This window comes from Parambassis ranga, chromosome 7 (genome assembly GCF_900634625.1).
Source record: "Parambassis ranga chromosome 7, fParRan2.1, whole genome shotgun sequence".
NCBI classification, from domain to species: Eukaryota; Metazoa; Chordata; class Actinopteri; family Ambassidae; genus Parambassis; species Parambassis ranga.
Window position 1 is genome coordinate 15,071,041 of NC_041028.1, and position 13,132 is coordinate 15,084,172.

Here is a 13,132-nt window from a genome sequence, read left to right on the forward strand (position 1 = left end):
TTACTTTATTGTTTTATTTTGATAGCGGAACGCCTCACTTCCGCTGCCCTACTGACATAAGAGCCACCTTGATAACAACAGCTTGATACTGGTTTAGCCCGCCCACTTGACGTCACCAGGCCATGGTTTTCGCGCGCAAGCTATTTGAGGGTCAAAAACACATCAGTCTGTATTGATGTTGATACAATTTTATACATTATATTGTGGACCTTTTAATTCAAACAGCTCTGGAGTGGAAACTTCTCTGCACACAAGGTGAACATGCACATGCATGCGGATGAACTGATCATACATTATACAGGTACAGGCCCAATTAATAGTCAAGCAATGCCACATACTAGAAAGATTGGTTAATATACTGTACACAGCATGGCAGACATTAGTGACAAACACAGTGAGCTAAAGGCAGGCATGGGTAAAAATTGCTTTTTGTATAACAGGCACTGGTGACATATTTTAGATTCACACAGTAGCCTCTAAACTTTTGTTGGGGTCTCTGTGGCATCAGCTGGTAAAGCTCACAGACTGCATATGTTCATAACATTCATTTGAACCTCAATACTGCATCCTGTGTTTGTTTATCACATCATCAATCAATCATTTGGTTTAATCTGACTGATGCAGCACCATTCTGTATTTAATGCAAAAAAATAACATCATACACATTGTGTCTTATTATTTAATTGTAAAACAATATTACAGCAAATATTTTAGTCACTATTTGCAACACAATTCACTAAAAGGAAATGTGTAACACAAAGAACACAACAAAAAAAAACAGATTTAAAATCTAAACACATCCAAAATAAATGGAGTAAATCCAGGGGTTGGAGTATAGAAGGGCACCATTGGCTGTATGCTGTGTGGGTTGGGTCATCAGTAGTTACATGATATTCATCTGATCATGGAGACATAGTCAAAGTGTTTTTCCTCTTTGAGTCTCGTCGTGGGAATGGCACAAAGCTTTTCATCTCTCTGAAACATAACCCTGTGCGGAAGACATCAAAGACCATTAATCATTCATGTTCACATTAATGATACAGCAACATCATGCACTGCAAATGTAATTCATTTTAGGAGACCAATGTGGTTAACTCTTATCAGACCACATCATCTTTTGATTATTTTCACTCACTCTTCCACTCATCCAGGGACAGTGTGGCGTTATCGTGGCTGTCGTCGTATTGAGCAGGCTCGGGGAAGTCGTCTGGGTCCCGTAGGCTGTCAAAGTATGGGTGTTCCAGGGCCAGTTCGGCTGTGGGCCTCTCGTCTCCGTCCAGAACCAGCATTTTTTCCAGCAGATCGATACCTGAAAAGAGCCAGTGGTCATACAGGAATCAAAATATTGATTAAATGTATCATTAACTTAAGCCTTTTTCAGAAGATTAAATTATTACCATTATTAATTATGTCCAGAGACATAAAGGAACAAAATGGACATTACCTCCATAGGATTGATTAAAAACTGGACAAACACTGTGGACAGCAGCATGTGGTTGAAAGTGATACAGATGAACTCACCTTTTTCACTGGCTCTGGGAAACAACGTAGAGAAGTCTTTTCTGGGATAGCGAGGAAGGGCCTTCACATAATTCTTTGCCTGTTTTTAGAGATCAAAACATAATAAATAAACACGGACTAAACATAGATACCGGTAGATGTATTCTGTCAGCATGCATGGGGAATTATCAACCATTATCACTAACGCATGTGTAAATATATGCAGCGTACCACTTTGTTTATGAGCACACCTTTTGAATGTTATTAAAATCACATAGTAGGAGATTGTTACCCATTAATGTGTTTAATTTCACTGCTGATAGCTAAGTAGTGTTGAACTTGCTTGCTACACATGCTTGGATTGTTGCTCTGCATTTTTCCCTCTAGTGCCGCCCTCAGGAACCACTGCAGGTAAAACTTATGGATGCAGAATGTTAATGTATACAGCACTTTAACCTGAGGGGGCTGATAGTGGGACTTTAGCCTTTGTTAATGCCGTGTTACATGTTCAGTAATGGTTTTAGTGCATCTTCAGTGCGTTGAGGAGAGATGAAAGAGATGCGTTCCTTGCACTGACTCAGAGGGAAATCATTACTGCTGCATATCTGATTTTCTTTTTTGAAAAACTATCAGAATCAACCACTAGCAATAGAGATATTGTAATGTCTGTCTTTATGTACATTTATTTCATATTTCATATTTGTCACAGGCACAATCCTACCTCTTGACTGTCCAGTTTTTGTATGAACTCTGGCCCAGGCACTCCGGTCACCTTCATAATCTGAGTCAGCTGGTCCATGTCTGTTAGTGAGTGGGAGGGTACAGTCAAGGATTTGTAAACCTGTGCTGGTGTTTTAGTGGGTAAATGAAAAATTTAGACAACAGAAAATACAATAATGAGATTAAAATGAAAGCCATGTGATGAAACAGTGAAAAGTTTACTACGTGGTAGATTCATGTGCAAAAATGATGAATATATATATATATATATATATATATTGTAGAGGACACAGGCCTCAGGAAGCATGTTGTTTCATCGAGTGGTTCTCAGGCTTCTTCGTTATTGCAATGTTTTGACAATGGTGATAATGAAACTACATAGGATCCTTTGGGAATCATCACAGTGTGTTTCCATCTTTGTTCATGGATGCTACACAGGCTTGAAAACCAATGGACCAGTCAGATGAAAGGATACAGTCTTTCCCTTTGAAAAGAGTTTTTCCACTGATCATCTCAGCCATGATGCAGCCCACAGACCAGATGTCCACTAGAATAAACACAGAAAAACATCAGTGAGAACACAAGAAGGATACACACTACTCCAGTAGAAATGAGGAAGGTGGCATTTATGCAAAGTTCCTACACACACAACGGAGAGTCTGGCCTATTGTGCTGTTTAAATTTGGTGAGTAATACTATCCTATGCAGGATGAAATCTGCCAGAGCTGCTTTCCGTGCTACATTCTGATTCAACACTACGGAAGCTGTTTATAAAATGAAAAAGTATTATCTCCTAAAGAAACATAAGTCAGTTTCATTGCAGTGACAGTTCTGTCATTGAGTCAGGCAGCTGTCAGACCCATCTGTGTCAACAGCTAACAGATTTAGTGGAAAAAAAACCGATTAATTTTCCTGAATTACATCCAATGCAACTTCATATGGATTATAGAACTTGCTGAGCCATGGAGCGCCATACGTCTAAGGCTGGAGTTTTCACATGACAAACAAACAGTTATAGCACCAACAAGCCTGATACAACAGGGAGGATGGAGGTAGAGAATATGTAATGGCTACAATTGTCTTGCCAGTCTGAGTGTAGTGCATCCAGTTCAGAATGACCTCAGGCGCCCGGTACCAACGGGTCACCACGTAGCCTGTCATCTCAGCGTCGGTACTGCGAGCCAGCCCAAAGTCCAGGATCTGCAGGAAAGACACCGATCATCATCAGACATCTGTTTATACACTGTTTTACAGGGTGTTTACATGTAAAATGTTTGATATGTGATATTTTACCACAGTCAATTACACCATCAACACGCATGCTGCACGGCTGAATGTAAATCCACATGCTGTATCCTGTTAATCGCTTATTACCTGGAATATCCCCCTCTGCTGCAGCTGCTCTATCATTTATGTGCTGTGTTGTGTTTATGAAGTACAAACCTTTAGTTCACAGTCTTGATTAACAGCCAAGTTCCCAGGCTTAAGATCCTGTAAAGGAAAATGAGATGAGTGATGGTTACTTAGTGCACATGGTAATTAACAAGAAAATTACAGAGACTGTGCTGCACACTCTTTCTGGCTCAGCTGTGCGTTTCACTGCACGAATACTGCAGGTCTTTGAAAGTAGGATTCAGCCGTGTGACTCAGCTACAACCTGAACATGATGCACGCCGTCAATACAGCGTGCAATGATTAGTGTACCACACTCAGCGAGTGTTGATAACACCTCAACTGCTTTCAAGATTTAAAATCAATAGCAGCCTAACACTGTTTTTCCCTGCAAATACAAACACAGGGCTGTTAATAATTAGCACCATGATCAGCTGTATGCTATGATTAAACATACTACATGTAGTATATTATTAAGACAAAGGCATCTACATTTCATAATAAAAGTAAGAGTAATTGTTGTAAATCTACTTTTTAATGAAAGAAATCAGGAAATATGGAGATTTAACTGTAGATCATGGGTGAATTTAAAAATACGGTATCTGTTTTCAAACAGGTAATCCAGTAATGTTTCATGTTCTACAGTTCATCAGAAAAAAGCAATTTATAAATGTGAGAGTGTGATGAGACGATTATCCACAATATGGGCTAAAATGTAAAAACTTCTGAGCGTAAAATGAAAGATTTCTGTTTTTTTTTTGCTTTTTTTTTTTACAGATCTAATAACATGATCTTATTGGTGAATCAGAACGAACACACACACACGCTGCACCGGTGCTACAAGGTGTGGCCTAACTTCTCTAGACATGTTGTCAGATCTCAGAAGAGTTAACTCATCCTACCTGTTGGGGCAGGGTTTGATCTGACTCGTTAGCAATTATGAATTAAATAAACATGTCTAAAGAACAGGGAGAAATTTCCAAAGAAAAATGTAGACTTAAAGCTAGTTTTCACTTGACTTGTACTCACCCTGTGGATGATTCCAGCCTTGTGAATGTACTGTGAAGAGACAAACAAAGGTAGCAGAGCTCTTATTACACTTCAAAGAGGTAAAAAAATCCTTTGACTATGGCATACAGCTGATAATCTATACATTTCACTGTTGTTTAATTATAGTAAATGGGTAAGGTCATCCTTTGCTGCTCACTCTGAGTCCGCAGAGCATCTGGTAGACGAGAAACTGGATTTTGTCCTCCGAGAGATGACCCCGCACTTTAGAAAGGTCGGTAAACATGTAAGGCATCACCAGGTAGCTGAGAAATAGAAGCAGACAACAACAGAGTACAAAAATGTATTCAATCAAGATCATGGTAAATGCACAAGAGCTTTCTTTTGCCTCATTATATAATCCTCCACACTTTGTAATCCATGTCTTTTTATCTCCATTAAGGAGCTTAGAGTGCTTGTGTATGCTTACGTGATCCTTTATAAACTGTATTCTTCCTGAATGCCCTTCTTGGGCACCTAGCAATGCTCCATTAGTGGAGAGATGGCAGAAAGGTCTAGTAGAGCTAATAATCTCTCAAATTTACTACTATAAATAACTGCAGGTAACATTATGGAAATAAAAACTTTTTTACTTGCTTTTTCTTGTTATGAATCACACACTCCAATAAGACAGAAAGATATTTCAGCCAAAGTAAAAGTAAAGTGAAAAACTGATTTTTGAACAGTGGTCACATTTTTTATTCAGTTTATTGTGGAATGATTTATCTTACTAATACAAGTAGACGTCCTTGACTGGGGCTGTTACTGGCTGCTTGGGTTTGGGTCTATTATGTTACAGTAATGCTAAAAACTGTGACTCTTCTATGCAGCCTCACAGAGACATGGCTGAACATGTCAAACTTCTGCTGAAACAGTAAGAACAGAAAGTAGACCAAATGTTCATTCGTCATGCTAGAATGTGTTCTGGAGTGACAAATGCTGTGTAGTTTCTGCGGGTGAAAACTGCGGATCATAAGTATCTGCCTATGCTGCAGACGTTTGCGGACATGGTAAAAAGTACTCACAAGTCCTGGAAGTCATCCAGGCACGAGGCAGGTGTAAACACATCCATAAGTCCTATCACCTAGTTGGAATGAAAGAGGAAACAAGGACATTGGAGCAAGTATGTGTCAATGGAGGGTAAAAGGCAAAAAACACATTTCCTAAGAGGAAGCAGATGTACTTACATTTTCATGCTTCATGTGTTTGAGTAGTCGGAGCTCTCGATAGGCCCTCTTGGCAAAGATCTCTGACTGGAAGGGCCTGTGGAGCTTCTTAATGGCCACCTTCTCTTTAGTCTTCTCGTTTATTGCTGAGCTACAATGAATTATAGTGAAATGAGGGGTTAACATTGTGCTGTGTCTGCATACGTCTTCTACTTTCACTATGATTTTCACTCTTTTGAAGTCAGAGCAGTAGGAAAAATAAAGAGGATGGTCGATTTTTGAAGTTTCACATGCTTAGAAACCTGCATGATGCAGCAAAGATGCTCTCAGATGGAGACACTGTAAATGGTACTGTGACTGAAAGAAAGAGTGTGTGGTTCTTGACTATCAACATGTAAACATTTGGCAGCTCATTATTGTGCATGTATGCAGCAATCTGCAGGGCACTGAATGGTGGGAGGAAAGGCTTGTTAGGCTATTTGGAGCCACATCCACCAACACACTTCCCTTGTGCTGAGTGCCGTGGACAACACTGATGATGTAGTGTAGTAGGATAGTTTTACATGCAGCAGCTGAAACGTGCCAAAAACACAAATATTCAAATAAATATATTCCATAAAACTGCTGCTATTTATTTTTTTTCCATTTCCTTCTGTGCTTCCATTGTCGAGACACTTTATGAGAAATATGAAATAACAGATAATAATAGTCCCAGTTCATCAGATGGTGCTTCTTCTAAAGGTCAGCCATTTTCAGCTCTAACATATCTTAACTCCCACACTACACGCTCAGTGGCAGAAGATGTAGTCTGATGCCACTGAAGTACACCTACCAATGCAGCAAAGTAAAAATACTCAATGATGGCTAAAAGTTTGTCACAATAAATCCTACTTCAGTAAAGGTACACACATATTAGAAAGTATCTTTATGAATGATAAATAGTGAAATATTAGGAAGTTGGCAGCATGCTACTGGTGTACCCATTGAATGTGTAGCTAGTTATGTCTTATTTTATATCAGCAATGGCCTTTGAATGTCTGAGAAACACTGTTGATGTACCGGTAGTTGCAGTTCCTCCACAGCCTCTGAGGGCTGGTTCCAAAACTAAGTAATTCCTCACAGACCTCCATGTTGGGATTTTCAACTTTGAAGCAGACATAAACATGTTTACAGCCTGGTGCAAAAACAGATTTGGTCTCTATTGACAACTTATTTATTAAAAACAAGGGTTGGTGTTTGAGATTTTTTTTCTGATAAAGCACAAACAACACTAGATATAGCATCAGAAAAAAATAACTTTTACAACCCAAGTCTGTGCAATAATTAATCAGCCTACATAAAGCATCAGAGGCCCTGAGAAACTTGTTTTTATTTATCAAGTCAACCATAAACAATATGGTAGATCAATAATCAATAATGATGATTGATTTTGGTGTGTTGTGTCTATTTCAACAAACGTCAGTGACAGCCTCGATTTGTACTGCTGTACCATTATAATGCATAAAAAGCTACCGGTTTGTGAATAGATATTATGTAATAAGCACATATACCTTCTCAGTGTATTTCAGTAGCTTGTGTGTAACTGCATGCAGACATGAAAGTGGCCATCTTTAAAACCGCCACTGTGCCATCGCTACATCTCCACTGTAACAGACTAATAGATCATCTATAGCTGTTACAGGATATGTGGTCTCCGTTCTGCTGTGTGACTCATACTGTTACAATAGGACTGAGTTTACATGCTGTGTGATCAGTGGTGACAGTGTGTATACAGTACAGGATAGAAACCAGGCCCACCACACGCTGCATGCAGCCAACGGTAAAGATTTATGCACAGTCCCAGCTTCGACCCACACACACACACACACACACACACACAGACACACACACACACACATACATTCAGTGCAGTAATAAAGCACTCACCACACCGAGCCGTACGCTCCGGTTCCGATCTGTTTGAGTCGCGTGTATTTCTCCGGGACTTCCCACACCGTGCTGTTGATTTCCTCCCGGGAGAAATGCGCCTGAGCCTCCATTATGAAGAGGAGAAGGCGAAGCTACTGAAAACTTCTCCGCCCTCCTCCTCCTCCTCCTCTTCTTCGCCTGTCACTTGTTCTGAAGGTGAAGCAAAAACACCGATCACAAGTACGAGGTAATGAACGTACCCAGCACTTCCGTTATCAAACATTTCAAAATAAAAGCAGGCCGTCACAAACTGTGGCGCAGTGCAAGAGGAAACAACGGGTTATTAATGAGATGCTGGCATATGTAACAACTAACACATTTAAAGATGAAAAATGAAAAAGTACAGTTACACGTATATGCGTGGAATAGTATTAGCAGTGAATAAAAATAATTACTTGAAATATACAGAAAACGAGAACATGGATAAGCTAATAAATAAAATAACAGTACTTTATTTTGAAGGTAAAATCTCCACAGTTCCGGTCTGGTCATGTGGTGGGCTTTTTGGAGCTCCTTAGTATCATGCTGTCTGTTAAGAAAAGCAGGCTGAAACATTTAGACCTGGCCTGAAGCTAACATCCTCCTAAATCATACAAAGTTGCCTGAAGCATAACTCAACTCGCCGCACGGTGCGCACACACTTCGTGAGATCAGGCGGCTACTCGCCTGCTGAAACATGTCAACATGATCCGCTCCCGCCCACACAGTGTAGGTGTTACATTTCATGAATAATTACCGTACATCGCCAGAAGTTCATGAATCATGACAGCCTACAGCGGGACATTCACACTTACAGGGACGGACAAAACATGTAATTGGCAAATTTTGAATTCGTTCCCATAGAGTGAAGGATCAGGTTCCTAATATTCTTTTATCTACATTCTACATTTGACATTAACAAATATAATTAGTCTGCATTTACACACTTTTACATAGTTTTAAAAAACTTTGCCACATCACAGGACAGTTTCAGTGAAATCCAGAAAAACCAGAATATCAACACTTTCTTATCTTTAAGATAAATAATCTGGCGCTGCAGTGCTGGTAGCCACTGTTATACACTGCCCTTCCATGTGGGTGTTTTTCTTTCCATCTAAATAGGAAGCAGGTGTCATATTACAGTGATACTGAAATTATCCGTTGTTAGATATGCACTCTAATCCCCTTTTCCACTGAAATCCAGGCGTTGTGTAAGTCATTTCCAAGTAATTTTTTTTCTGGTTATGAAGAGGATGCTCATGTCTTCAAAACATAAATATTTGTAGAAATCTCTTAATTTCAGCAACCAGTACCCTCTATGTTAATGATCACAAGTATAAACATGAAAATCATAGTGCTTAAAAACCTATTCTGTTCCTTGGGACAAAAGTAATGATGCATATACAGTATAAGTGATAATATAGGGAAAAAATTAGTATTATGGTGGTGGTCAGTTTGATGCTTGTTCAGGGTGTGTGTGTGTGTGGGGGGGGGGGGGGGGGCTATTTAAAGTAAAAAATTGGATGGTTTGACTGTTTCTGCTGGATGGAACAAAATGACCATAAAATATCTTCCAGGGTCATGGATCAATACCAGAGTGACTCAGTTGTTGCTCGGCTTAGGTTTAGTGCTTTGAAAATCCACATTCTAGCCTCGGTTTTAGAGTGAAAACACCCACAGTACTGGAGTCATGTGATGAAGTAGGCCAGCATTACGATAACCCTCATATAATAAGTATGAACAGAATGAGCTGACAGTAGTAAGGACAAAGATAGAAATAAATCCTATATATTTCTGCATTGTGGGATAAGGTTGCTGCACCCTGAGCATCCAGGACCTTTTCCCCGTAACCTCAATAAAGCAACAGTAATTTTAAAATCAATAAACCTCAGCTTCATTCCAGTTCATAAAACACATAAAAGCCAGTGCCATACTATAACTCTCATGCATGCGGTTTACAATGGCCTTTCTCCAGTAAAGTAAAATTTAAAAGAATAATCTACTAATGGCTGCAGCCAATAATCTACAAAGGACAATTTAGCACCTGGCACAGCCTTAACTTAATGGACTAACTGTAAAATGAACCAAATGAGCTGAAAGTTTCCTTCACCTTGTCTCTTACCTTGACCAAAGGCTAGAAACTTTAAATACACTCTGGCACACTCTGCATTCCTCTTACCTTCTGTGGAGAGGTGTGTTTGATTAATTAGATTCACCCTACCATACAGGCACATTATACAGTAATACTTACATGTAATTCTTCCATGTAATTACTTTACATACTGCCTACTATAGCTAATACATCCCAAACTGAGAAACCCAATTTCACAGACATCTATTGTCCATCCACTGTCCACTGGCAATATTGATCATTTGCTCTTCTTATTTGCATTTTTGTCAGTCTTTATGGCTTAGCTCCAAAAATAGTTTCTATCCAATAATTCATAGTGGACCATTCTGTCTGGGTAAATGTCATGGAAATGCCACATTTGAGAGATGTCAGGGACACAGAGTATATGCAGGGTGAGTGAATTACAGCACAAACTCACATGAAATCCTCATAAAGAAACATCCCATGTTACCAAGGCTGAACTCTAAATCAGTTAGAGTCCAGCAGAAACAATTGTAAACCATAATATCTGTTGTCATTTCACATAGAAACTTATGATTTTTTTTGTCATTGTCAAGGTTTTGCAAAAAGAGTCAAATGAATGTTAAAACTAATTCTGTGAGGATTCTAGATTTAATTATTTTATTGTCCTGCTTAATAAGCAGCATCAAATAAGCACTGATACACACACTAGATCAGAGGTAATCATCCACTTTAGGTTTTTCTTTAGGTTATAAATATAGCCCACAAGATGGAGCTAATGTCTAGCAGTGGGCAGCAGGATGAGCTGAGTAGTGACGCATTTAATCAGATATGTGACCAATGCAGCTTTTGCTCCATTTTAAAACTGTCTATTTGTCATCTGTCTAGAAAATAAAATAAAGTCAAGGTTTTTCCTTTTATGAAGTCTTTTTTGGAATGATGGCTCAGACCCTGCTGCTCCATTTATTCAGCAGCTGTGGCTGCCAATGTTAATGCAAACCACCAGCCTCTATGGTTTAGTCATGTTAAATAGGAAATGTAAAATGCATCACTTCCTGTGTGTGGGTGGATTACAGAGAGGTGAGAGACTCCTTCCTTTGGAGTGCATGGGATTTTCTGTACAATAAAGTCAACAATTTGTGTGTAACTGCCCGGTACATATAACATGCCAACATGGCCGTCACCTTGGTAAAATGTGCGTTGTTGTTCTGATTACACGTATGTTTTTATTTTAACTACTTTCACATACAAAATGAGTATTACATGTGCAATTCATGGCAGATTATAGAGAAGATTAACTAATAATTAAGAATAATGGCTAACCTCTCACCACAGACCACTGCACGTATTTTTCCAAAATAAAGTCCCACACAGTGAGGAATCTTTGCCTCGAAGATCCTCCAGACTGTTTAGAGCAGCAAAAATAAAAGCTTCCACAGCCTGAATCATTACTCTGCCTTCATAATTGGCAACAGAAACAAAGAGGCTGAATGAGACAGTAGCAGATGACGCATGTATTTATGTGAACATGTCACAAAGTATTATTTTAAATGTAAAAGCCGCTGGGTGGTTGGTTGCATCAGCTTCTTTTGGTACGGTGTAGATTGGAGGATAATAAAATAACTTGGCATGTCCTCTATTCTTGCTTGTGATGCAGATGCACTGAAGTGACTGGTGGCTTACATGTCAGCAAGTCAGACACAAACATAAACATGCTGCAAACATAAATGCAGACACAGACCTATACACACACAATCACACTGGACTGTTCGTCATGTGCTTCAACCCATCTGCCAAAATCTTGTCAACACTGAATCAGCAGACAATGTAGGCTATAGCATGGATAAAGAGCAACACAGGAAGTGAGTTAAAGAGAGGGGGGGGGGGCATCTTGTTCCTCTAAAGGCCACCGCAAGAGGAAGACATCTATTTGCCCCCCGTGCCAAAGGAGCACACAATGGCATTAACCTAATGAGTCTTTACGTAGTAATTAAAGCGTCCCCACTGAATGATACTCTGTGTCACTCTGTACCGAAGGAGAATTAATTATTAGTATCAATCAATGATGTTATCAGTGGGTGTTACTTGGTTAAGAAGGGAGACGGGAAGACAGTGGCATTTAGCTGTGATTAATGAAGTGACCTTCCCTACAGCCTTGGCTGAGATCTAGAAAAATCTATTCCATTTCAAAATGACCTCCAGAGTGGGGTGGTGGTGGTGGTGGTGTAGGGAGGGGTGACTGCTGGTTGGAACACCCATACACTCAGCATCCGAATACTACAAAATACATACACACACGAGCTTCAGAGTCACAGGATGCTGCATTTGAGGTTCCTCATATTCCTCACTCTCACATTCAGATTCACTACATTATAGTCGTTGCAAGGCAGTGATGTTATTCCTCGAAGCCTTCAAACACAATTTTAGGGCCATGGAAATGGGATACTGGCGGTAAGTGGTGATGATAATGATATTAATGGGTGCCCAAAGACTTCTAAAAAATATTTCCATATTTAGTCCCTGTGGGCTTCAGCTGGTGGAGCATGGCATTAACATTTTTATATTGGTACCATTCCCACTAGAACAGGACAGGTCAGGCATGCAGGCTACATTCATTCTTCGTAGGTCGGAACTCCAGTGTGCTCCCCCCATGGAAGGGTTCAAAAAGCAGGGGTGAAATATATTTGAAAGGAAAATTAAATGTAAATATGGCATATGGACTTATATTCATATTCATATATTCAGTCTTTTTTGAATGTTATGATAAACAATAAAAGCACAAGCTACTCTTCTTGACACAAAGCAGGAGAAGAAGCTATAATAAGGAATGCATACACGTTTGTATAATAAATATTATATTTATCACACAGAAGAAACTGTCTGGAGAAAATTGCTTGATGCAGTCTGCATTTATTATGTTTAATGTTATGTTTTTGAACTCTACAAAGATACACAATTATAGTTTAGCAGAGGCTGATCTGCTGTCTTTAGTGACCATCGTAAACAAAGTTTATGTGGTTACATTATGGGCAGATAAACATTATGACTATGACATACCAAAACCAGCTGAGAGTTTCCATAAAGCTCGAGACCTCTTCAATAGAGTCCCACACAAGGCATGGTCACATGAAGAGATTATTAATGATTTAGTTAATTGACCCTGAGATATTAATATTTCATACATAAAGTTGTTATGATTAGATTATTTGCCAACAACTGTCTGAAAACAAGGTTAACATCCAGGAAGAATTTTTATATTGTTCTACTT

General features: G+C 39.2%; 1 protein-coding gene across 2 annotated transcripts; it reads right to left on the reverse strand.

The window, feature by feature from the left end:
* Positions 1 to 51: 51 nt before the first annotated feature.
* mapk13 (mitogen-activated protein kinase 13) lies at positions 52 to 8,405 on the reverse strand. 2 transcript variants are annotated; one of them, XM_028410323.1, is made up of 13 exons: positions 8,244 to 8,405; positions 7,752 to 7,943; positions 5,847 to 5,976; positions 5,685 to 5,743; positions 4,820 to 4,925; positions 4,642 to 4,671; positions 3,664 to 3,711; positions 3,306 to 3,420; positions 2,696 to 2,767; positions 2,222 to 2,301; positions 1,522 to 1,600; positions 1,136 to 1,309; positions 52 to 988 (listed from the first exon to the last, which is right to left on the reverse strand). In XM_028410323.1, the coding sequence occupies exons 2-13, from the start codon at positions 7,862 to 7,864 to the stop codon at positions 903 to 905; spliced, it is 1,092 nt and encodes a 363-aa protein (XP_028266124.1). In that variant the 5' UTR covers positions 7,865 to 7,943; positions 8,244 to 8,405; the 3' UTR covers positions 52 to 902. The 2 variants fall into 2 exon arrangements, with proteins under 2 accessions (XP_028266124.1, XP_028266123.1); XM_028410322.1 differs by lacking the exon at positions 8,244 to 8,405 and having other exon boundaries at positions 7,752 to 8,017.
* Positions 8,406 to 13,132: the final 4,727 nt, after the last annotated feature.

What these genes read in the sequence shown, in the direction of transcription:
- mapk13 (XM_028410323.1), bottom strand. Translation starts at nt 7,864, where the DNA reads ATGGAGGCTCAGGCGCATTTCTCCCGGGAGGAAATCAACAGCACGGTG. An exon ending in AACACATGAAGCATGAAAAT is followed by an intron (nt 5,744 to 5,846) that starts GTAAGTACATCT and finishes CATTCCAACTAG; the next exon opens with GTGATAGGACTTATGGATGT. An exon ending in CTGGATGACTTCCAGGACTT is followed by an intron (nt 4,926 to 5,684) that starts GTGAGTACTTTT and finishes TCTATTTCTCAG; the next exon opens with CTACCTGGTGATGCCTTACA.